Here is a 26397-nt window from a genome sequence, read left to right on the forward strand (position 1 = left end):
CGTCTTTCCAATTTCTCTATTCCTTTCCCTGCAGGACTAAAGCAAAAGCCTCACGAGTCTAGATAAATTAAACCCATCACATCCCTTTGTCCGGCAACCCTGTCATTTTGTTAAAGGCAGCAATCAAGTTTGCCTAGGACAATCTGTGCTTCATGAACCTGCACTGTTCACTCACATTACTCTTCCATAAGTGCCTACAGATGGATTAGCGTCACGGCAGCACGGTTCCAGCTGCGATTCAGGTGACAACGCTCATTCTAAACCTCTATTTTCAAGGCACTTCATTTCAAGAAAAATGACCCTTTGGGCTGAACTCTCTCATGCCGGTTCAGTCCAAAAGTGGTGCGTTGCAGGGGGTACGGGTTGGAGAAAACTAGAAAAAGCCTTTGGGTGTTTGAATGATGCCCAAATAAAGTGTAAAGCCAAATCTAAAAAAGGAGAATTTAATTTTTTTTTACTCAAATCACAAGAATATGAATTTAAAGGGCACTGATGGGTCAGAAATAATATTTAAGAGTCAGATTTCCTTAACTATGTTGCAAGTAACAGATTTTTAAAATTCTAGCTTACTTCTCTTGCCGCCTTGGAATCTGTCACCTCATCTTTTATCTATCTAAATAATTAGTTTCACTTCCTGGTTTTCATGCAGTAACTCAGTGTTGCAACGTGGGGCTGAAAACAATTAGCAAATGCTATGATTAGTTGGCAGTTTTTTAAAAAGTCATGGTAATATATCTATTAGTCATTGGTTGCAAAAAGTTTGCTTCTACGAAGTCCAGACTTTGGCCCCAATTTGACCCAACGGCACCCCTTGAAAAAGCTTAAATTTAGTACACAGGCTTTGAAGGAACACGTGCTTTGCTGAGTTTGGAAGAGAGCTGGTTGAGGAATAAATTCAGGACAGAGAAAAGCATAGCACACATGCTCTGGGCATGCTCTCTCTCTGCATTTAACTGCTTAGACATTCACATATTATTGAACTATGCAATCATTTCTCTAGTCTAACAAAAAAGAGAAGGAAATGTACACAAAGCCCATTGTTCCTGTAACACGATGACTCTGATTTTATGTGCACAGAAATCAGGGAAGCTGGGCTGCTTTCTAGGCAGTGGATTACTTTGAATATGCAGGAACATTGAAAGTCACGGGGAAGGGGTGTGTGGGCAATGAGACTTCAAACAGACATCTCTAGAGATCCCATCAGTCTGATGTGATGGACACCAGGCATGAAGGAATCTGGATAAACTGTCCCCTACAAGAGGGGTTTTTTTTGGGGAGGGGAGGGCGGGGGGGAAACATCAGAAGCAAAGATACCATGCATTCTGTGTCGATCCCTCAAAGACAAGCGCCTGACACAGTGCCAGTGCTAGCCCATGGGGGGGCCCTAAGCAGGAATATTTGCCCCCCATACTAATAATTAATAGGAGCCCCCTTTGAGCTGCCCAGGGCCCTAAGCAATTGTTTAAGTCTACTTATGCCTAGCACTGGCTCTGGTCTGACATGACTTGCATCTGGAAGAAAAAACTCCAGTGGGCGATTTCACCCTAACATTGTCCCATCCAAAGTAGGAATGGTCTATTTTTAAAGAAAGAGACACAGTAAAACAAACGAAAGGTGGCGTAGCAGTTTGCTCAGGCAATGCAATGAGGGCACGTGTACACTGCAAAAAAAAAAATAATCACCTGGAGCAGCAAGTTTCAGAGCCCGGGTCAAGCCAGCTTGGGCTAAAAATAGCAGCGTAGACGTTTGGCCTTGGGCTAGCTGGAGCCTGGGCTCTGACACGGTGGCGAGGGGGGTGGGTTTCAGAGCCCAGGCACCAGCTCACACATCCACACTGCTAGGTTTAGCCCGGCAGCGTGAGCCCGAGTCAACGGACTCATTGCCACTGGGTGGGTTGGGGGTTTTTGTTTTTTTGTTTTTTTTTTTTTTTTGCAGTGCAGATGATGCACATGAAGTAACACAAAGTAGATGTGGAGTACACATGCTCACAATGCAGCTGGCCTGGGACCCTATGGAAATTAGCAACCATTTGGGGGTGAGGGAGAAGATGGCCGCATCCCTTTGGAGGAACTCAGCATTTGAGCCCAAAGCATAGAAAAGACAGCAAATCCTCCCCTACCCCCACAACATGCCTCCTCATTCAGTGATCCAAAGGAGTCCAGAGAAGCTGGGTGGGGTTGGTGGAGCTGCAGAGTCAATGTAATCCAAAAACCACAGCCAAGGATCAGCAACCTTTCTCCCTCCCGAGAGAGCTGCCTCTGGAAATCCCCATTCCGGGAGAGCAGCGAGCGGTGCAACCTCCCCCCCCCCGCATTCCCCCGAAAGACCTGTGTGCTAATGACACAAGGACAACACGCCCGAGAACGAGACGGCAAATCAATGCTGTGGAAACGTATCGTTCAAAGCATGCCAAAGACGCTGCCTTCCGCCTGGTGGAATGAGCCCTCGACCCCTGAGGGAGCAGGATGCTAGCTTTGTCTAACCGGTCTGAATGCAAAAATCTAATCCCGCCGCTGCTTGGAGATAACGGAGAGGAGGATCTCTTCAAAAGCCATAGAAAGTCTGCACTGGGGTGGATTTACAGCAGGTTTTCCCCATCTCAGCAGTAACTCAGGATTTGCGCTTTTTTTTTTTTTTTCAATTAAAGTGATTCCTGGCCCTTATAGGCACTTTTCACCCAGAGATCACGAAGCGTTTTACAAAGGACAGTAAGTAATATTGACCTTAAAACTCTCTGGGGCAAGTGTCATTTCTACCTCTGTCTGAATAGTGCTCGGCACAATGGGGGCCACAAATGTGATTAGAACCCCTGGGTGCTATGCAATAAACAACATCCCCATTTTATGACTAGGAAAGGGAAGCAGAGAGGAGTGGAATGAGCTGACAAGTTCCCCGTCTCTATAACCTCCATCTTAGACAGGTTAGGTTTGCATGCGAATGGGCACACACATTCACCAAACCTTGTACTATTTTCAAAGGATGACAGAAGACCCCTCCCTTGCACAAGGGCATGGAAGGCAGCGATAACAGCCACTTACTTTTTGGTTGTATCCCAGGACAATCCATAACTCACTAACAACAGAAGAACTCTAAAATGACTGGTAAAGGGATAAGAAAATGGAGCGACTTCTCTAGGTTCTCCAAATCCTTAAGCTGCTTTTGTTTATGGACACGTGACCATTTAGCGAAATCTCCTATTCCACAAGCAAAACATGATTTTCCCAGAGAAATGCAAAGATTCCCCTTTTAATAACCCAGCAACTAGTGCATCACATGGAGATTTTTAGGTCTAAGGAGGCTTCCTTACTGATGAGGAAAGAGGTCTGGGCAAGAAGAAAGGGGTTGCCATGGACAAGGCTAATAGAACTGAGGTCACTTCTTGATCAACTTCTGTTGAAAGGAGATGATGGGGAACGAAAGATGCATCCTCTTTCCCAATGTAACCATCATTTAACACAAAGTTGGAACCCCTGAAGCACTGGAGTGGACAGATACTATTTTGACTCATTTGGCAAAAAAAGGAGTTTTCTTCAGTCTCCATGAAAACTACTCATGTTGATCCGACTTATCTGCTGGTGAGTTTTTCCCTCCTACCTCAGAAGGCAAGCCGAAAGTGTTACCAGAAGCCCCATCCCTCACTATGACTCCAGGATCTCCCTGGCTGTTCAAATAAGTCACTGCTGCAGAGCACTGCTCCTTCGAACCTCTATTGCCTTTTCTCTGATCAGAGAAACAAAGGCACAGACGCAAGTTGGGTAAAGTCTTAGCCCCAGCAGCTTCCTGTGCAACATGAATTGTCTGAGTATTGCTGGGCAGGGCCTTTGTCTCACAATCTAGTCTCTGAGACCACCTACTAGAAGCCCCGCCATCTCCTGGAAGAATCCAGGAGAGACCCTATCAACATTCGAATCTGAGCAACACCACAGCCAGCTTCCCCATGCTCACTCTTGACCTTAGGGTTAAGAAGAGAGAACCAAATGAATCACACCCTTATAAGTACAGGCTCTTAAGAAGTCAGTTCTCTAAATATGGATACCCCTGCAGGCTCTGATGATGACAGTTGGCTGCCACCACTGCCAGACACTCTCCCAACACCCTCACTCCTGCAGTTTGCCCTATGGGAAATACTCTGTACAAACCAAGGTAGCCTTCCCAGTTGAACCCATGTTATTTCCTGCCTTACTGACACATGGAAGCGAGTGTCCTAAATGGCTGTGGGTCCTGAATAATCTTGAGAATTTAACGTAAGGATTATACTGCCCAGAGATGCAGTCTGGCGCAGACACCAGCCCCACTTCTCTAGCCTCCCACTCCAAGAGATTCAGGACCTCACCCCATAGCTGCCTCGTGCAAGGAAGACTTGAAGTGGAATAGGGTGGGGACTGGGTGCTGGCATGACCTCATACTGCGTATCCCATTCAGTAAGCGGCGGGATCCACTGATCCCAAGGTTCCCTGTTAGGTCTGTAAATAGGGACATCAGAAGCTGAAATCAGAAGGGGTTCTAGTTCCTCCAGCAAAACTGGAACCCCTCAATGGCATGTGGTGCTTGCCATGATGCCAGGGAAAGAACCAGGAGGTGGCAGGCCTGGGCCATAGCTCCCAGCTATGCAGTGGAAGGCACTGAGTGCTAGTGAGTGCACTACAGCTGATGTTAACTAGGTAACATCGGCGTGAGCTTTGAGGTTTCAAACACCATCAGGCACCCAGGTGGAGACCCAGAAGTACAGATGGTCATTAAACAATCACAGAAGATCAAACTCCAATGTCCAGGACAGAGCAGGAGCCACTGCAAGTGCCAGGCCTCAGGCCACAGAAACCACTGAACTCGCAACTGGTCCAGCAGAGAAGTGCCCACATCCTCTGCTTAGACACATACCTTACTACAGAGGAAGAGAACACGTTACAGGCCATCTAGCCACGTGCTTACCTTGGCACTGGGTATCTTTCATGGCAGGCTCATATCCAGCAGCGCATGTGCAGGCTCCAACTGGTACCATCCATTCCCCATCTCCATTACAGTACAGCTTCAGGGGCACAGACACTTCCACTGCATTGGGGATGCAGGTCCCAGGGGCAATGACCAGAGAAGTGGGCTCTGCCCCAGTTAAAGTCTCCGGAAAAACAGCAAAGCTAGCAATGGTGTTGGAGCATTTCTTATAGAAAGCACGGACAGAGATGAGCGACATACAGGCACCCAGGTCCTGGAAGGCCAGGTAAAAACCATTCTTGGAGAGAGGCCCAAAGCTGCGCACCTTGGTGTTCACACGGCCAGACTCCAGCTTGGAGAAACTCTCATCGGGGGCAATTGTATCCACTTTGATGTAGGGGTTTTCCATCCAGAAGGGGCTAGAGGCAGAGGCAGAATCTGTATCCGACTCATAATAGAAGAGATTGAAGGTCTCTTTGCAGGAGCCCGGGATGTTGGGGATGCTGTTACAGTCCCGTACAGTGAATTTCAGCTCCACGTAGACTCGCTGGACGTCCTGGCGCTGGATGAACTGAGTACGAAGCCAGTTGTTCTGATTGGCCTCCTGCACATTGCACACCTGGTACGTTCGGATGGGGTTCATGGCCTCATCGTAACCACTGACTTCCTCCCACTGCAATGGAGAAAGATTGGCAGGTTAGCCACTGGGATGGGCAGACTGGAATGCTTCAAAACACAGCCCCACCCCCACAACAAACTAACCCAAACCACATTGCATAAACCAGACACGTGATTACCCCCAAAAGCACCAACACACGCACACAGTCAGTATGAACCGAGGTACCCCTATGGTCCATCCCTGCCCTGCTCTCTCCTGGCCCTACTCCCCTCGTCACGCTGAAGCCTGTGAGAACTTGACTCTTCTCTGTGCAATGCCATGCACTTGCAACTCCCATAGTAATGAAGCAGAGAGCAATGAGCTGGTCTGGGGAACAGGGGTGATTTCACAAGGCACACAGAGGGCACAGGAGGGAACCCAAAGGGTGCCCTTGTCTCGTGAAGCGTCCCAGTTCAGAATGGATCAAGACCTGCAGCTCAACCTGGAATCCGGAGCCCTGCGCAGGCCCTGAGAGGACCCCCCAGTCTTACCCCGGTCTCTGGATGAGCCGTCCATGCCAACTCGGATGTCACCCACTTCGTATCCATCAGGGTTTCTGAAGGAAAAATGGAATTGAGAGACAAGGTCAGGGTTTGGGAAAGAAATAGGAGGGAAATCTTTCAAAACATTTGCAGAGCAACGCAGCTTGGGGGGCGGGAGGGAGGGGGCAGAGTCAGACGGACTCCGGATTGCCTCCAGTCAAGGGGAGAGGAAAGATCCCATCAGGAGAATTGCTAAGGGAGCAGAGCCACCAACGAAATAGCAGGGAGGGGAATGTGGACAGCAAGCAAGAGCAGCCATCTTCCTTTCAGCAACCTATCACTGAGCCCCGCTAGTTGGGCATCCACACAACCTCCTCCCCCCAAACACCTCCCTTGCTGTGAGGGTCTGCCAGCAGGGAAACAGCCCCCCCACCCCCACCCAGCACTGGTGTCTTTGCTGCGGCTCAGGCTGAAAACGCCCGTTCCCATGACAGGGCGGTGCAGGCCAGGCAGGTTTCTCCAGCAGGCAAAGGACGGCGGGCTGCTCTCCCAAGCTGCCCCACATCACTCATTTCACAAGAGGCGAGAAGAATTTGACCGTCTGGCCGACATTCCAGGAGCGGATTACAAACCAAACCTCCCCGTCAGCATTCCCCCGAGAGCCCCAGCCCCAGCCCCAGCCGTGGGGGGAGCGAGAAGCCAGTCTGAGGAGAGCTGGAATTGCAGCCAGCTGGGGCTAATCCCAGGCTGGGCTGGGCAGCCCTGCCGAACCTGAGCAAACTACAGTGGAAGAGTCTTGGCTAGCAGCAAACTGTCTCAATCCTGGTCTTAAAGAATTGCTAGGGGTCACGGCTGGGGTTGAGGGGGGGTGTCAGAGGCCTGGAGGCACATGACACCCCCCCATCTCCTCCACCACAACCAGCAGACGACCTCAATCCCACGCCGAGCGCCAGCACTGCCTAGCAAAACGGGTCTTTGCTCGTGACCAACACAGCCTAGCTCCCGCCCCCAGTTACCCAGCACAAGTTCCCCAAACCCAGGGCCTTTCCCGAAGGCGCAAACACAGACTCAGGTCAAAATGCCACTGCAGGGCAAAGAAATGCCCCCTTCTGAATCGCACATGGGTCTGTGCCCCCGCCAAATCTGCCCCACAGGCAACCTCCACCTCAGACTGCCCCTGCTCTTGGCACACCACTCACTGCACTCTGCCACTCTCAGGGAGCCTCTCTTCAGGACACAGCCTTGGCCAACAGGGAGAGAGAAGAGTCTTTCCTCCATCCAGTTCACATGTCCCCATTCCCTTCAACCTCCCTTCTCCCCCCACCCCACTTTGTGCCCTTTATCCAGGATGCCCTATAGGCCAACCCCCCACCTCCAATTCACGTCTAACACCCACTTCCCAGTCCCCCAGTGCAACTCCCTCAAACATGGCGACACTCAGCAGCTGGGAGCCCAGCACCACCGCTCAGTCCCCGGGCCATCCCATTCCCTTGCACGTGGTCTAATCTGCAAGCTCTGGAGCAGGAGCTCCCTTGCTCAGCACGGGCGGCGCTATCCAAACACCCTTTGTACGCAGGGAGTCAGAGCTCGTCGACCCAGCCTGCGAACAGGCATCTGGCATCTCTTGGGGTATCACTCTAGTGAGGACATTTCTCCCTCCCTGGCTGTGGGAAGTGCAGTGGCCCAGGGCCAAGGCATGAAACTCTCTCATCCTTCTGGCTCTCCCAACTGCCACGGAGCCTTCCCCATCCATGAGCCATCTGCCTCTTACAGGAGATATACTCCAAAGCGGCTTTCCCTGCTGTAGCATAGTCTGGATGCAGAGGCCACTGGGTCACTCTCAGGGTGTGGGCAAGTAGCTCCCCATCTCAAGCATTCACTAGCGCATCCCCATAACCCCCTCCATGGTTCACATCCCTGTATCCCAGCAGCTCCCCAGGGCACAGTCAGTGATGCTGGAACACTCCTCACTATTCTTCCAATAGGATACAAGGAATCTACCCCTGGCCAGCAGAAATTGCCCCAACTGGGGACCCTTTAGAAGAGGAAGTGAGAGGACTATCAGATGCCCCAGTGCTGGCCAGCAGGGACAGGAAGGTTACTGAGCAGTAACTCCAGGTTTCAGAGTAGCAGCCGTGTTAGTCTGTATTTGCAAAAAGAAAAGGAGGACTTGTGGCACCTTAGAGACTAACGAACTTATTTGAGCATAAGCTTTCGTGAGCTACAGCTCACTTCATCGGATGCGTTCAGTGGAAAATGCATCCGATGAAGTGAGCTGTAGCTCACGAAAGCTTATGCTCAAATAAATTTGTTAGTCTCTAAGGTGCCACAAGTCCTCCTTTTCTTTTTGAGCAGTAACTGGAATTCTTCCCTCAGGGGTTTCTCTGGCTTGTAAGCCCAGAGCCTAAGAGATCCACCTGCAAGAGAACCTCAAAAGACCAGTACAACAAATGAGGAAGGCAGGAGGCGGCTCTGCTAATGCACATCCTCAGGGGAAACTCCATTCGCAGGTCAATCACCTTCCTCTTCATGACTTGCCTCAGCAGAATCCCAATCTTGGAGACTAAACAGGGGGAGGATGGGGATTACAGGAGATGCTATTAATCCCACAGCCCTGGTCGAGCCAGTGAGCTCTGGTACCAGGATCCCAGACTGGTCTCAAGAACTCTGACAGCCCTCTCCATTAGAACAGTCTGGGCTGGGCTGGGCTTCCCCATAGATTTTGCCACAGGTAGACAGAGGAATCAGTCTGTCTAGGGATCCTCAGCAGGGCCGGACCTGCTTGCTTTTGTGCCAGACACAGGCATTTGGCATTCTCTGGAAAGGTAATTCCATTTCAAGACAGACTATGTGACTGATCCTTCATACTCATCCTGGTGCTTGCAACTCCAGCTGTTTGCCAGGGAGTTTCTTTTTCCCAGCCAAGTGAATGACGGAAAGGAGGACACAGCGCATGTTCTTCTGCAGCAAGATAATTCTGTGGGACAGATGCATTGAGACACACGCTGCCCTGCACAGGAGGGTAAGGAACAACGCAGCTTTGCTTCTGACCAGCACAGAGGGAATCGCATTGCTCAAAGCTCAGGGCTACATGTGAAGCCTCTTGGGCTTCTGAGGGATGCAACACCCCCAACATGAATTGGAACAACTGGCCCCATTTTTAATTCTCTAACAGCTCCTGTAGGTCCCCTTCACTGAAGCAGCGTGCGTGCGCATGCCCACCCACCCACCGCAGGGAGTCCTGAACCTAAATTGACCTGGTGTGTAGAGGAAATTTAACCATGAAACAAGAGGCCACATTTCAGCCTTGGGGATGCAACACACAAGGATCAGCGAGGCCTAGACACCAGATGAAGCACTGTGAACAAATTGCATTTATACTACCCTTGCTATTAGGCCAAGTGAGTCTGGATCCAGATGTAGACCCTGACCCTGTTGTTGAAACATCAAGGGAAAGAGTGGAGGCTCCGCTGCCAGGGACGTAAGAGCCATGCTCCAGATCTGACCAGCCCAGGCAATGGCTATTAGACCCTGGGCTCTGCCCAGCTTCGCTCTCCTGAGGTAGGAGTCTCTCTGCAGGAAATGGCAGCGAGGTCTTGAGCATGGCACAGGACAAAGCATCAGAAATCTCCAGTGGCTCTTAAATAAAGTACATTTGGCAGAGTCTAGAGAAGTGAGCTGTGCCCCAACCCCATAAAACTAATTCTCATGGTTTCCCTTAGAGACCACCAGTGCTAGTCTGGATTCTGGTAATGCCCATTCTCTACCTGAGAGTTGTCCTACCGAAGATTGCTGCTCCCACAGACACATGGCCTCAAGACAACAGCGCTTCTCCCCCCATACCCTAGTCACTCCAGGCTGCAGAGTCAAATTGCCTTAAATTCCAGTGCATTTGTAACATCCTGGATTCGCCAGGTTTCCTGCAGAACTCCGGATGGGAGAACTGCCTGAATATGAGCCATCCACAGCTAGGGGGCTAGGAGAGAGAGATCAAGGTAATTGGATCGCGCTGCCAACCAAAGCAGAGCATCCCAAACTATTTAGGGCAGGGGTAGTCAACAGGCAGATCGCAGGCCAAATCCAGACTGACCGATGCTTTTGAACAGACCCCAAAATAACTAACTTTTACTCATCATTGTTGTGGGTTTTTTTTTTTTTTTAATTATTTTCTCTGGTGTCTGGACCTTGATTATACCTTGACAAAAAATAGTTGACTACCCCTGATTTAGGGCATCATTAGTCACATGTGCAGGCTGCATTCCTAGAGGGTAACCAGTGGTCAGCCTGGACTGTAGCTGCAGTCTGGCAAAAGGTGTCATGTGCCAAAGCCATGAGACAAGCCAGCTTCAGGGAGACCTGTCTGTTCCTTGGGGATGCAGCATCATTACAGAGATTTGCATTCTGCATTTCTAGGAGCCTTTCCTTCAGCAGAAAGGCTGCAGCCACAGGAGTCCAGGGTGCCTCCTATAAAAGTCAGCCTGAGCCAGTTTGTTTGGAGTCACAGAGCTCTGCAGGGGGAACAAGTTGCACGCAGGGATATACACCCTTTGAAAGGACAGAGCCCTGACGAGCCAGTTGTCCAAATATGGGCACAGTTGTGTTCCATGATGCCTGAGATATGCAGCCACTGCCGTTAAACGTTTCATGGAGACCCAAGTGGCTGTACGGAAAGCCAAACAAGTACTCTGCATTGACAGGGATTGGTCTTTGCCAAGTCTGAACGTTACATCTTCCTGCGCGAGTTCAAATGGCGACAGGGAAGTACAGCATGCATCACTAAGGCGGAGAGCTCCGAGACAGGCCCGAGGGCTCAGAGAGAAGGAATTATCGCTTCCAGTGGAATCATATAAGACTTGAACTTCTGCGTAGAACCCTAGCTCTCTAGTGTGATGGGGCATGAGCCTCCTTTGGGATTAGAAAATACTCGGAATAAAATCCATACTCCCCCCAGAGCAGACTGGGTATTTCTATGGTTCATCGGAAAGCCCTTCCCTGAGCAGTTTCTCGTGCAAGGGGTCTGAGAAGGGAGGAGGAAATGGCCTGAAGCGGGAATGAATTTCCTAGCTGTGCTCTTCCACCTCCAGGTCCCAGTGATCTGAAGCAACTCCACCGTGTGTCAAAAGGAATAAGAAAGTGGCTCACCCCAGAGGGGGAAGAGGAAAGGGCTGTAATGGCGGCTGGCTCAGGAAGGCTGTTGAGAAGGGCCAGAGGGGCCGATGCAGAGAACCTCCAGGCACCAGTACTAGGTGCACCAGGAGAGGGAAAGAGATAAAGGTTAGGGAGCCCAGTGGCTGAAAGCGACAGATTTGAGAGAGAACTTGGATTTGAGGAGCCCAGAATCAGCCAGCCATTCCACCAAGAAGGAGCCAGAGGAAACCTGAAGGTGAACAGACCTGAGTCTCCGAGCAACGCAGATATTCATACGAGTGGATGAGGGATGCCCAGGACCGCTCAGCACAGAAAGCTACTGGGCGTTGCCCCACTCCAGAGACTGCAGCTAAAGCAGAGTCTATAGATTCTTAGTACGGGACATAGTGCCCCGATGGCATCTTCTGAAGGCAACGGAAATGCACACAGACAACAGGATCTGCGAGGCCCAGACCCTTAGCCCCCGTGCCATGCATCCCACAGAGCCAAAGACTCCCTTGCTACAGTCCTCACTTGTGCCAATGATGCCTAAGGAAATTCCACCCATGGCACTTGGAATATTCCCTTCCCTCCATCTCCATCCCCTGATCCCTAGTAGCTGGTGTGCTGGCCTTTGGGAGGACCCTCCCTCCCAAACATCATGTTCCTGCAGTTTCCACACTAAGGGCAGTGGAGTTCTGTGCCTTGCTGAGATACGTGGTGGGAAGCAATATCGTAGACCCTGACTCAGGCTATGAAGCATTCAAACCCTCCTGTGGACAGCCTGCTTTGCCAGGCAATACAGGCCCCCGTGGGACAAAGCTGGCACACCCAGGAAATGCCCTTCTCCAAGGTAGCGCAGGCAATGCACGTGCAGATCTACAACAGACATGTCACTCTGACAGGAGACAGGCCACCCGCATCCTCACTACTCCGGATCCACCATCTTAGCCGAGTAACTGCCGGGCAACAGCGCAAGCCTACAGCCAAGGCCAACACCACACAGGAAAATGAGAGACAGTTAGTTAACAGTGAGCTCCGAACCAAGGAAAGGGCTGCAAACAGAGGGCAGAAGGCAGCTCCCAGGCCTGAGGCGGTGGGGCCACTGTAACCTTGTCTCAGAGATGGGTTGTATGTGAGGGCCATGCTTGAAACGGTTCTGGGACTCGCTGTACCTGCCGCCTGAACCATGGAGCTGCAGAGACAGCTCGCAAGCAGGACGCTGCCCTGAATGCTACCGTGCCACCTTGTTTTCTTCATCAACTCAAGTCTTTACAAATCCAAAATTGGATACAAACCGCCCGCTCCTTTCCCTTTCTGATGGAAAGAATTATGATCGCACGCGCAAAGTGCCAGCTGCTGCCACATCATCGTCTGCCCTGCCCAAGTTCACAACTGAAGCCAAGCAATACGGAAGAGGCAGCAGGTAGACAATAAGCAATTAGACTCGCCCCCCCTTTGCTTATTCATGGTCAGCTGAAGTCTCTGTGGGCATTGTGGCAGAGGGGAATTTTGAGGAAGGATCTGAAGGAGCAGCGGGTGGCAGCTTTGCAGAGCACCCCGCATGGAAAGTCATCCGCGAGTGGAAGATAGCATGAAGAGTGCCATGGGAGAAGAGGAAGAATAGGTGGTTGAGGCCGATATTGATGGCAGAGCACTATGAAGAAGAAGCAGAAGTAAAAACCTTTCAGTACTTAAGGCTTTGATGTGCCATTACAGTCTGAGTTTTGCTATTGACCAGGATTTCCTCTCAGTACCTGCTCCAGCACTCATATGCAAACCTGGGGAGACCACTTCTCACAGCAATTCTGGGCACTTATTGAACCAAAGGGGAGCAAAAGAGAATTGGATAAGTTCAGAGGACAGGTCCATCAACAGCTATTAGCCAAGATGGTCAGGGATGCAATCCCATGCTCTCGGTGTCCCTAAACCTCTGAGTGCCAGAAGGTGGGACAAGCAACAGGGGATGGATCACGCAAATTGCTCTGTTCTGTTCAATCCCTCAGAAGCATCTGGCACTGGCCACCATTGGAAGACCGAATACTGGGCTAGATGGACCATTGGTCTAACCCAGTATGGCCATCCTTAGGTTCTTATGCATTCTTTTCAGTCAGCTCCTCAGAAAGAGTCCAAGAATCTGATCCAGTGGGTACAAAACCTTACGCTTTCTTGGCTTTGAACTTGCGACACTGCCAGCTATCATGATGCTCTGGCAAGGTAGGACTTTGGCCTCTCAGCTATACCTACCCCACTGGGAAAAAGAAGGGCTCAGATTCAAGCAAAGAGCTCCATAGAAATATCCAAGAGAAAAGTTCATGGGTTACTCAGGCCAGAGCATCAAACAGAAGGGCTGGGCTCATTCTGCAACCCACTGAGAGAGAATGCAGAAGCCAGGGATCTTTGACGCACGCCCTTGAACATTTGGGTCCATACCAGAGGTGAGCCTCACTCCCGGACAGCAGGAATGGAGCCATGGCCAACACATGCCAATGCTAGACAATGAGTGGGTGGGGCTATTCATGAGTCATCGTCCTATTCACAGCTCCTTTGCACACCGCAGTGTTTGCTGGGAGGGGGTGCCTGGCTCTGGGGCTTGGTCACCTCCCCTTCCCCACAGCCACATAGAGAGGTCTCTGAAAAGAAGGGAGAGAACCTTTGGGCCTGTGGATGGCAGAAGCTTGCTAATATTTGGTTGGGGCTTACCGGCAGCATAGAGAAGCAGAACAGGCAATGACCTGCGGGTGGTGCTGCCACCAAAGGGGGCATCTTCCACACATTTTAGTTCCCTCCCCAGCTTTGAGATAATTATAGCAGGAACGAGCGGCCTTGTGTGCTTCCCATTCAGGCACCTATTGGTACAATTAATCCCAACCCCGTTCTAAACTGCAGCACAAAGGACTTTGGAGGGAGGCCCTTTCTCTGGAAACAAAGGGCTGCCTGTGGGAGAGAACCTGAGGTTGCACTTTTCCCGCTGACATGCATTTCACATACACAAAAGCAAAGCCACACAGAGTGCTGTGTATCAGGGCAGACCCTGCAGGGAGACCCTTCCATGCACTTCCCAGACCCCAATGCCCAACCCATTCCTAGATCCCCCCCACCCCACCCCAATCCTCTGGGAGGAGCCTTCAACCAAGGCAGAGAAATGCCCAGTCAGATGTGCTGACCAGCTGCTAGGGACTATCCCAGGGCAAGCTTCTGCTAGGGAATTCGCAACACCCTGAATCCCATCCAGAGAGAAGTGCCCACATCCCATTCAGCCCTAGTCACTGGCAAGGGGACACCTGTGATGAACCGGGGTGATATGTGCACAACTTGTACATTCTGGCTAATAGCGTGAAGCTGTGTTATGAAAAGCTGCTGTACTGAGGACCCAGCACTGCCAACAGGTCGTGAAGAAGGTAACACCAGATAGGAGCAATGAGAAATACTTCAGGGTAACTATGTTACTTAGCCCTCACAAAAGTTATGCTAGAAAGCAGCTCCAGCCTTGGAAATCCTGTCTAGCTCTACCCTTCTGAAGGAGAGGGGAAGGCAGGAGAAGTGGAAATTTACCAGGAGTAAAACAGGAGAGACCAAGTGACCGAGAGTGGTTTAAATAAAGAAACACAAAGGAACAGGGGTGAGATAGGAGAAAGAAGCATGGGGCAAGACGCAGTAAGGTCACAGAAGCTGGGTAAAGGACTGGTAGGAGGGAGAGGTCCTGCAGCACGTAGCAGCCCAGGAGGTAGGGGCCCTGCCTGCTTTCCTGAGCCCAGATGGCCCAGGGACTCTGGACAAACCAAGGGACTCGGACCCCAGCCCAAAGAATGCCCTGGAGTGGGGAAGAAACTGAGGCAGGGACATGCATTTAATGTTTATTTTGCATAATCCATAGTCTCCTGTGCTTTATATGATTAAGTATAAAAGAGCATAAAGGGGCTAGTCTCTGCGCAAAGCGTACGAGTGTGGTGCCGATTGCTTTACAACTACTGCGGGCCCCCGAGAGTTCAACTGTAACCAGAAGCTTCACACCTCGAGGGTGGGGGGGAGTTCTGGAGAGGGGTGTGTTTAAGTAACAGGGGTATCTGGGGGCACAGGGAGCCAAGGAGCCCCATTTCTCAGGAGTAGCAGACTGAGCAACCATGCCCAGGAAGCTTGCCAGACAGCCCCTCGGAGGCTGCAGCGCTGGTCCCTCCCGTGGGCTAGCAGCTTTCACACGCCCCCAGGAGCCGGAGCACAGACTCCCCAAAGCTGTCCTAGTGGGTGACCAGCAGGGAGCACTCGCTAGGACCTGTGACAGTGCCAGACCCTCCAAACGAGGCAGATCCCATCAGCTCCCCTCCCCCTTCCCTGTTACAGAGTCGGGCACCCCCACTGCACACTGCAGGAAATCCCCATGCCTCCCCAGGCTGCAAAGAGCTCTGCTTGCTCCCCTCCCTGCTGCACGCTCCAGAGCTGGGAACTCTCATCCCTTCACATTGACTTTCCCGGCAAGGGTTCGGTGGCGAGCCACAGGGGTTTCCATGTGAGGGAAGGGGCAGGAAGGGAGAGGCTGACAGGCTGGGGGACAGGAGAGCAGAGGGAGGCAGCAGCTGGGGCGTGTGTGCAGTGAGTGGGGAGGGGAGACAGCGAGTGTGGTTTGGTGCTAGTCTCCCAGGCTGGAATTGGCAATGCCGGGGCACTGGCAGTAGCCACAGAGGGGCTGCTCACCCCCCAACTATTTTTAACAGGGGAGGCCCTCTCCGCTCCTTCCCCACATGCCCCAGGAGATGGGAACGGTCAGCGCAAAGCTATTCCAGGCCCAGGAGGGGCTGTGACCCCTGAGCACAGGACACAGCCCTCGGCAGGATGGCAAAGGCCGGAAACATTCGCTGGCTGCCTTTGATCTAGACAGATGCTGTGTGGCAGCTCCCCCTGCAGGAGCCGGGAATCATTGCAGCGGCAGACACACACCAGCACTAGGGAGCCCTGAACTCCCAGCAAGTGCGCAATACCTCCCCCCACCCCGACCTTGGATCGCTCAGCCGTCTAGGTCCTGGCCACGAGACCCCCTTGGGGAATCTGCCCGGCCAGGATTATTCCTTCAGCTCCTAGCTCCTTCGGTTATTGCGTCTCATCGGACACAGAGACCAGCTTTCCCGCCTCCCCTTTCTCACCCTACAACTTTGCCCCCGCAGGCTCCAGTCTTGCCCCTTCACCTCCGTGTCTATACGCTCCACTTCACCCTGAGCCAGAGCAAAGTGCTCCACCACAACAACGCACTTCGCCACCCTCGCCGCAGTGGGCAGGCGGGGTCCCAACCCGAGCGTATCATGCAAACAGATTCACTCCGCCCTGCCGTGCCCCCTCACCTCCTGCAGAAACGGTACAGCCTCAACATAGGGGCAGACACAGCTCCCTCTCTTCTCTCACCAGCGTACATGACAAGTGCCTGTTGCTGACACTTTCCAACCCACAGGTATCTGGGTTTCGCCTCCAGAGATGGGCGTGGAGGGAAAGAAGGAACACCATGGCCCAAAGAGCTTCTCTCCCTGGCTGGGTTGACACTTGCACACATGGCTGCAGAGGTAAGGGGCACACCACCCCTCAGTTCAAAGCCAGCTATCCACTGGGAGCAAAAGGAAACCAGGGCTGGTGTCACAGCTGTGGCCCTTTGTGCCAAGGACATTTGGAACGCCATCAAAGAAAATCAGATCTGCTGAGCCAGACACTGGCACATGCAATCCAGTGTCTTGCCTCTGGCAGTGGGCAGAGCCTGCCCCACTTAGAGTTGAGAGCACTTAATAACAGACTCATTATTTTTGTATTACGGTAGGGCCTAGAGGCCCCAATGAGATCGGGGCCCCATTGTACAGACACAAAGGCAGTCTCTGCCCTGAAGAGCTTACAACATAAACAGCCTAGCCAAAGGAAGTGGCTTCGTTTCCTGATGGGGAACTGAGGCACTAGGAGATTCAGTGTCCCGACTCCAGGCCACACAGAGAGTCTGTAACAGAGCCGGGAACTGAGCCCAGATCTTGCGTCCCGGGTTGGTTCATTTACTGCAAGGCCATCTTCCCTCTCTGAAGCCTGCTGCTTTAGGGAAAGGTGCAGTGCTCCCCCCCCCCCCCCGCATCCTGTGCCTGGAAAACTAGCCCAACCTTCAGGGTGCAATCAACAAAACCTGGGGCGGGGAGCAGGAGTTGTGCGAGTGAGCAGCCAGCAACTGCATCTCCTCTCCCTCCCCTGTGTTTGCCCACCCCCCAGCAAAAACACCTCACTGCTCAGGACTCCCCCCAGCCTCACCCCCTTGCTGATTTGCAAATATAAACCCCAGACAAAAATCACTGAACGACAGGCCAAAAGGAAGGAGGCCAGAGGTAGCTTCTCTGAGCTGGAGCATTTTCTTCAGTCCCCGGTGTCTCACCCGCCTACCGCTAAACCCCTGAAGGGAGGTTTCTAACTGGATTCTCCCCAGGAGCCGCTCTCGGATAGTAACAAGACAGACTAGAAGCATGCCCCGCTTACCACCCTGCCCTCCCGCCGGGGGTCTAACTTCCTCACATCACAACAGACTGACACTTACTAACAATTCGTGGGCCTCATCATTTCATTGCCAGGCAGAGCTGCCTGCAAGTGCTGGACACACAGCCCCTGGGCACCAAGCTTCAAGCAAGAACAAGAAGTTTCTTGCTGAGCAGCAGACGGTGCCTGGGAGGAGGGGAAATCCCACAGGGGGCTCAGCCTTCCCCCCAGGGTCTGACATATGATGGGGATTCACTCCCTTCCGCAGTTGCTCTGAGCTGGAGCTTTTGGTGCCATCTCCCAAGCGGGCAGCCCCTCCAGAGCTCTGCCAGGCCTCGGCACCTTCTCGGGCAGCAGCAGCCACGTTTGAAGGCACCAAGGAGGAAGAGAACCCAGAGCTGTTTAGAGCCAGCTGCTCAGAGCCCATCTCAACACTGCAATTACCGTTCTATTAATACCCTGGGGATTTCGGGAGCGCAACGCACCACGTGCAACTCCAGGGTCTGCAGAGGGAGGCGGCTTCAGGTGGAAGAACAGATATTCCCTGGCTCCAGCTCCCTTTCCCAAGGCGTGAGACCCAGAGCCACCCCCGACTGCTCTCCTCTGCAGGAGCCCTTTAACATCCCCAGATAAGGGACATTTCTCATTCTCACAGGGCTGCTTATGGATTCATTTGCAACAGCCCCGTCCCCCCCGCAAATCTCTGATCATTGGCTCGCTGACAGGTTTCAAAGTGGTCTCAGCCAAGCCTCCGGCTGCCATTTCTTGCCCCCAGGGCCTCTCCTCAGCCCTAAAGCCTCCAACACACCACAGGCATCTCCTTGCCCCATTGCAAGGGGCTGCTCTCCTTACCACTTCCCTACTCTGGGGTCCAATCTGGGCTCTGGGAGAACGTGAGTGACCCCAGGTAGCAGAGATCTCCCAGGTCAGCAGGCAAGAAAGCGATTTATAAGTCACGCTCCTGGCAGAAACATTCACTCTGGCCACTCTCCGGCTGTGGAAATAACTCAGCCTCGCGAATGCCATTAACCGGGACATGCAGGCAGCAAACTGCTCCACAGACCCATCTCCATTTCCAGACTTTGTCAAAACAAAAACCTCTCCACACCCTCTAGCGCTGTGGCGACCAGGAGAATACAGCCTGCCGGCCTGCCTCATTCACCAGTCCCCGACAGCCGGGGGAGAGGGCCAGAGCACTGACTCTGCATGGGGCCGGGCACAGCAGAAACAAGCGGCTCCCTGCTTTTCGATGCTGCACATCTGGTTTCATGGAGTTCCCGCAGGGGCAGAGCCCGTGCTGGGAGGCTCAGGTGTCTGTGGCCGGGGCTCTGGGCTGCACATGATTCAGGGCCACCAAACAAGCTCCCGTCCACTAAGTGACCGGAGGGGAGGCAGACGACACAGTCTCCGGGTTTGCACTGGCTCCCGGAGGTGGCAGCCGTTTCCGGGCTGGGATACCTCCCCCAAGTGCCGTTTGCAGGTTATTCTTCTGGAAGCATTCCAGGAGAGGAGGGGGAAAATGGCAAGAAGTTACTTAGCGCAGATCCAGAGCCACTCAGCCCACAGACACAGCGGCTTGGAGAGGCAGTGCTCAGTTGCCAAGCTGTATCCCATCCAGTCAGCCCGGAGATGGAGCCTCTGCCAAGACTTCCCTCCCCACTCCCGCCTGGGGCAGTTACCCGAATCTCCATGCTGCTCTCTGCTCACTTCCTCCAACTCTCAAGCACCAAACCCATCTGGAACTGTTTAAACCCAAATATCCTTCCCCCCCCTTCCAAAGTCAGATTCTTCCGAAGTTAAAACAAGCACAGAATCAGGAGGGGGGGTGGGGGGTGCCAGGCCTGGCCGACTCTCTCCTCTTCATTTCAGTTTAATTTCTGGGGAACTAGAATAAATCTGTTCCTGGCAATTGTTCAAGCCCTGCACATTTTTCTCATTAATAAAAAAGGCCGTGGACTGCACGCCGTTTGTGCAGGCATGTAGGACAGCCCCCCCCCCCCCCCCAAGTGATCCCTACGGTGGGGTCTTGCTCAGGCCTCGGCTCTCACTGGGCAATTGGCTGAATTTGCCAAGTGACAAGTGGGGCTGGTTGGAGAAGTGGGCAAGCCTCCCCCCACCCCCCGGACGGATTTCAGCCGCTCCGCTGAGGGTACATGGCCCCACCTCCCAGGGAAACCGGTCAGAGCAAATGCTGCTGCAGCAGCTGCCACCAGGAGGCTGCACGGCGAGGTCCTAGGACATCCACTCTCTCCTACCATCCACCCCCTGAGCTAACTGCCTCCCCAGCTCCATCTGGGGCAGGAAAAGCTGGGGAGAAGGGGGCCTTTGGGTGAGTGCCTCAACTCGACTCTCTCCGAAGCAGCTCTTCCAGACTGAGTCAGGCCCGATGTCTGCAGCCCCCCATGGCTAGGAAGGTCCAGCGACTGCTGGCATTCCAGGGGAGGGGGCTGGGAAACAGGTGTTGGTCAGCGGCTCCCAGTGCATGGGTGGGACGTGCCAGCCTGTGGCGGAGAGCTTGCCACTACATACAACGACCAGCGAGGCCGGAAGCTTACGCACGCACACAGAAACCCACGGGGAAGGTTTCCGCAGCCAAGTCACGCGACTTCGGGTAGCTGTTTGTGCTGCTGAATTCCTGCCGTCAGGTGCCCCTAGTAACCATGCTGGGGGAAGCTGCATCCCGAATCTTCCGACCTGGGAGCACTCAGCATCACTTGGCATTCCTCTTCATGTAAAAGCACCCCCTAACCTAACCAGCATCTCTTGCCCACCGGCACTATGCGCCAGTACTGCCCCACTGCCCTCCCACAGCAGAGGAACACCTCAGTACAGCATCTGCAAGTGTGGACACTTCAGCAATTGTGCATTAGGGTGCCTGACCTTGATGGGAAGTGGAGATAGAGTCTGATGCGCTTAACGGCAGGAGGAGGGATGGAGGAGTTGTTGGAGGGGTGGCCAGTCAATCGCGCTTTGCTATGACAACCCCATCGAAGTGCAAGCAGCACGAAGCAGAGAGCGGTACTGCCCAGCAGAAAGGCTACCACCATGATGAACCCAAGGCTGCGGGGAGGCAGGGTGTTGAAAAGGCCCCCACCCAAAGGAGTTGCCAGCGCTGCTGGTCCCTGGGCTATCTGCAGAGCAGAGAGCACTGGGGGGAAATAGGGCGCTTGAGGTGCTTGGCAGAGGCTCGGCGTCATGGCTGCCAGATCACCACCCCTTCCAATGCCATCTTCCCAAGCAGGACGTGCCGGGGCAATCCAGGCATTAGCAAGGGCAGGAAACCGTCAGCTAAGCACGAAGTGGAACGCCACCGATGCACATTCCTAGGTATGTTTGTTTTTAAAGGCACCCTTAATCAGAAAGGAGAGTCACAAGGCAACCCTGTGTAGGTGGCCTGTTTTGCTTATAAAATGGTTCCTGGTTTCCTTCGTGGCTAAGCCACCACCCTTCCCCGCCTGTCAGCAACACTCCTGGTCTGCCCTATCTATCCGAGTTATCCCAGCGCCAGGCAGGGCTTGGCCATCACTGTACGTCTCCGTTCGCCTGACTGGAGAATGATCCATTTTTAAAGAAGTTCCTTTTGAGCTTCATTCAACGCGATCTTGCTGAGTGACAAAGGGTTCAGAGCGGCTCTTCAGCTCGCCTGCCTGTGCCGACACAGCGGGGAGGGAAGCCGAGACCGGGGATCCCGATCCGTTTTTTTGGCCACTGAAATTCGATTTTTGCTGACAAGCCAAATAAGGCCGATGTGGCCGAAACACGATAGCTCCGTGACCCATCTGGGCCCAGAGCTCAACATGAGACTGAGGAAGGGAAGATGACCGGGTGAAAGATTTTTCCCCTCCCTCCAATATGGCGGCTTCAGCTCAGAAATCCCACTACGAGACTGGGCTGCCCCACCCCACCGGTGCCCCGTGGCTGGGGGCAGAGGGAACTAGGAGAGGACAAATTCAAGGCTGAGAATGGGTTTTCCATTCTGTGCCTGTTTATTTCCTAGTGACGTTCAGGGAGCTGCGAGCACACTTCACCCAGCTGCGAGCAGGAGCGCGCGCGTCCAGCTCCCCGTCCCTCAACCACTGACTCTCTCCCTCCCAGACATGTTTCAGAGTAGCAGCCGTGTTAGTCTGTATTCGCAAAAAGAAAAGGAGTACCCGTGGCACCTTAGAGACTAACAAATTTATTAGAGCATAAGCTTTCGTGAGCTACAGCTCACTTCATCGGATGCATTTCTCCCAGACATGCGGCCAGTCTCAGAGGGGAGCAGCAGACCCTCTCCGTGAGAGGGCACTTCTCCTTCCACTGTTACCACGCATCGCTGAACCAAACGGCCGAGGAAGCAAAGGGCAGGACAGACCCCCACCAATGTCAAGACTGAGATGCTAGCAGCCCCGAGCCGCCCCGCGGAGTACTCAGCGCACTCGCTGTCAGCTCAGGGCTCTGCCTGACCCTCCTGGGGAGGCTTAGTGACTCTTTCAGTTGCTACCTTGGCTCTTAGGGCAGAGCCAGGCCAAGAGCCCGGCAGAGAAACCGGGCCTCCATCCTGCCAGCTTCTCCGGCCCAGGGGTGAGAATCCCAAACTAGTGAAGCAGGGCACCCAAATCCAATCTCAACTGGGCCAAGGACATTTTTTTGCCGTGCACTGGAGGGCACTCGGCTGTGTACACACACACCCGCCTGCGCGCCAACCCTCCCCCTGCGTTCGGCACCAAGGAGGAGACGCTTAATCCCGACAAACCAGTTTGACTCGGCACAACAACAACAGGCACAACTACAATTTTCAAAACATGCAAGTCTGTGATTCAGAGTCTTCTGGCCAGCTCATTAAACGCCGAGCTCCGATTTTCCAGTCTCAGCAGCAGCAACTTATCATGGAAAGAAAATGCAACAAACTGGTTTCCCCGAATATTTGGTGCAGTAAGTCATCACAACAGTGGGGAGTTTGGGGACGTTTCTTAAAACCAGAGGCCAATATTCCTATGACCACACACATACACACAGGCAGACCCAGAGTTTCTACCCCTCAGGCAGCTGGACGTTTTAGCCTCTAACTAGGAGCAAAGTGTTATTACACGCGCGCGCGCACACACACACACACACACACACAGAGAACAATGGAAGTGCAAAGCCACAAACATACAGACTGCCACCGAAATCCCACTACATGCAACTCTGCTGCAAGTTCTTCCCTCTTCTTAACTAGCTGCTTGCTCCACTTGACACAAAGGAAAGCCCCTCTGTTCCTCGGGTCAGGAAACACAGCCGAAGCAGCTTGCAGGCTGCAGGGCATTTTGCGAGGAACAGGAGATTTAAGGAGTGTAGCCAACACTACGAAGCCCCGCGACCAGCATTCTCTCCCCACCTACCCCTCAGCATCAATAAAACAGCCGAGCTAACATCCATTAGTCACCCCCGTCGAGAAATGAGGCATTTCGGTGAAATGTAATTAAACAAAAAGCAAACATCTCCGCCAAGAAAATACCTGACAGTCCCAGAACTTGGGGGGTGGTTTTGGTACAGGAATGAACTTGGTGCAATATTTGGGGGTCAGCCTTCATAAAGCTAAACCGTGGCTGTAGACTGGCAATCGGGGAAAACCCAAGCCAAGGACTGACTCCCAAATATTTCTCATTCCCAAACATTTAGGGAAAGGGCATACGTTCAGTTATTTACATTAGGAGAGCCTATAAACCATGCAACACAGGAAGGCGCAATGCCCGCTTTGGGATTGCTTCAGAAATGGCGCACAAAAGTCGCCTCCCGCTCCCAGCTGCAGATGAGTTCAGGAAGCTCCCGAGCATGCAGCTCATGGGTAGTGGCACAGGAGACGATGTGAAAAAAAAAAAAAAACACTGGAGAGGCCGAATTTCGGCCCTGAGCGAAACGGCGAGAGAACGCAGCCGTCTTGTCTGCCCGCCCATCCCACACAGTGGTAAGGGAGACTGGCAGAGCGCCGTAAGCAGGTATCCACTATCCCTTTTTCCACCACCAATTCTAACCCCCAGCCGCACAGTGCCAGGGACCTCGTTTGGACAGCTAGCAAACACATCAGACATGCTGAGGCATTAAACACAGTTAGAAAAAATGTGATTTAAGGGAAATAAATTAATCCCATAGCATTTTGCTCGGGTCCTGCATTTGGGCCTTGGCAGGCTGAAACTAGGAGTCTTGGACACAATTCTTTTTGCGAATACAGACTAACACGGCTGCTACTCTGAAACTTGGACATAATGGATGTTCTTGGTGCTCTGAGCTTTTTCCACAGCCCAGATGCTAAGTGACAACAGCTGGGTAGAGAGCAGGCTACAGAGGCCCAAAGGAGGCCACTGCACTCATGTCAGCCCTGCGTGGAGAGCTCGTTCTGGACCACAGGAGCCTCAGCTCCCAACCAAACCAGGGCAAACCCGTCTCCTTCTTGCATTCAAATGCTTCGCCAGAGAAAGCCACTGCTGTTGCTTCTGGACAGAGCATTCCTTCTCCAGCAGGCTGAGGCTCTGCTGAACTGGAGAAGAAAAACACATTGTGACTTCAAACAAACGCAGCGCGCTTACAGGATCTGGAGAGAAACCATTTTCTTCTCAGCAGCACAAAGCCCTCACTGAGCTGCTGCGGAGAACAGCTTCCTCCCCCCTCATGGTGCCTTGCTAAAAAACAGAACTCCAAGCGATTCTGCCACAGGAAAGGGCAAGAGGGAGGCCCAACACAACGCCAGACGAGAGGGGTGACACACACACACACACACACACCCCGCCCAAGTGACCACGATCTACAGCAGTTACTGTGAGCTACAACCCAGCAAGCCAGCTGGGGAGCTACACATTCCCAGCACAGAACCTGACAAGTGAGGTGGCAGAATCCCGGGCCACTAGCAGCCGTGGTTACAGAGTATGTGCCTACAGATTTATCGCCACGGTGGATTTATGATTAGCACTAAAATATCTGAAAAGCCATACACACCAGATTTACAGTAATGACTCGAATGCTCCAGCCCAGGTCAGGAAACAGCTTTGCGAGCGGCTAAAAAAGCCAAACACAGCAAAAGTGCAGGAGCAAAATCCCCGGCCACGGGGTCAGTGATCTCAGCTCCCAGAGCCAGGAAAGACTGGAGTCACCGAAACCCTCTCCGGGCCCAGCCAGCCAGCTCAATTTATATGAAGTCCAGCTAGAAGAGAAGCTGAAACAGGCTGCGGGCTGGAAGTGCCCTCTATTCCCAGACACAGCTCAGCGCCTGGCATCACCCAGCCTTGCTCCACACACAGACAGCCTCCTAACCCAGCACTGAAGCAAGGCTGTTCAGGGAGGCCTGGCAAACAGCTGGAAGGTGACCTCTTCAGGAGAAGCATTTGGCCCTCTGATCTTCCACACTCAGGAAGCTGAGAAAACTAAGTGAAAGCTGTTTATTCTCCCTGTCCTGCTCTTCACCCCAGTTCACGGGGGTTAAACAGCCGAGCCCACCAAGCTCCTCCTGAGGAAAGGCAACCTAACCTCTCCCAACCCGCTGCATCTCCAGACGCTGTGTAGATTCCGGCCGTTGCCTCCACAACCTACTGAATGCTGCAAGACCCACAGTCACATTAGGGCTGGAAATGCAGGCACACAGGATAGGCCCTTCCAGAAACGCTACAGAGAGACAATGGAACAGCCTTGGAGCAGAGAACTGAACCAGGAGCACGCAACGAGACAAGAAACTGAAGCCGAGATGCTGGCCTGTAACACACAATCAATCCCCTATCACACACACAGAGTTATAATCCTCTGCGTTTGTGCTGGGCCCTAAGATTGGCTTGCTTCTCAATTCCTGAAGGATTTATAGGAAAACTAATTGTTATTAGAAGCAGTATAAGGGCAGCACCCAGACACCCCAATCAACATCAGAGCTCGGCTGTGCATCAGAAACCAGTCCCTGCCCAGAAGAACTAAATTCTGCAGTATCTATTTAATACATAAAGGTCCACAGCCACCATTTCGGGCTGGATCTTTAGGGGTCCACAGGTGACTCAAGGCTCATCCCAAAAGAGCAGCGTGCATGCAGAGCAGTCACTGCTTCTCAGACTGCTACAGCCCAAGGAGGGGATCACAGTCTCTAGAAGCTCAAAGACTGAGCAGGCCCAGAGATCCTAGTTTGGCCCTCACAGGAAACGACTCAGGGTGACTGTTGCCCTGAATTTTAAGTTTTTTTGAGGGGAAAAAAAAAAAAAAAAGATATTATTTGTAACACTTCCCCCCCCTTTTCCAATGCCTAAAGGCCAAGAGAAATGTCGCTTTTTCTACACTCCAGCAGAGGAAGTCCCCAGTCCTCTCAGCCCCTCCAAAAACAAGCAGCAACCCAAACTTTGCAGCATGGGGCTATGCATGGGAAATAGAAAGCAAAATGACTCCAAACAAGCACTAAGGCTCTCTTTGATTTTTATTGTCCCAGCACAGCCATGCAAAATAGAATAAAAACTTTTTCAGTGAACAGCTGATATGTTTAACAACAAGGCAGAAAATTCCCTTAATCTGTTATGGGGTTTTGTTTGTTTATTTTTGAAGTGGTCAGCAACCCTTCCCACCCACCCACCCACCCCTTTTTATCCTCTGGCAAGCAAGAGTGTTTAGTTACAGAACCCAGGGGGAGAATGAACAATCTACAACGATCCCAGAAGGGGTAAGAGACTTTTGTCACAAGACCAAAATTAGCTTTTGCAAGACGTTTAGTGCAAAAATGAAATGTCTATC

The 26397-nt window shown here is 52.6% G+C and overlaps 1 protein-coding gene across 2 annotated transcripts in view; it reads right to left on the bottom strand.

Annotated features, from left to right (window-relative positions):
• EPHB3 (EPH receptor B3) overlaps nucleotides 1-26397 on the bottom strand; it is a 50284-nt gene that overhangs the window by 22102 nt on the left and 1785 nt on the right. For both annotated transcript variants that reach the window (XM_038416213.2, XM_038416212.2), the window contains exons 2-3: nucleotides 6079-6143; nucleotides 4930-5602 (exon numbers count right to left, since the gene is read on the bottom strand). In XM_038416213.2, coding sequence (XP_038272141.2) covers nucleotides 4930-5602; nucleotides 6079-6143 — 738 coding nt within the window. The remainder of the gene's footprint in view (nucleotides 1-4929; nucleotides 5603-6078; nucleotides 6144-26397) is intronic.

This window comes from Dermochelys coriacea, chromosome 9 (assembly GCF_009764565.3).
Source record: "Dermochelys coriacea isolate rDerCor1 chromosome 9, rDerCor1.pri.v4, whole genome shotgun sequence".
NCBI classification, from domain to species: domain Eukaryota; kingdom Metazoa; phylum Chordata; order Testudines; family Dermochelyidae; genus Dermochelys; species Dermochelys coriacea.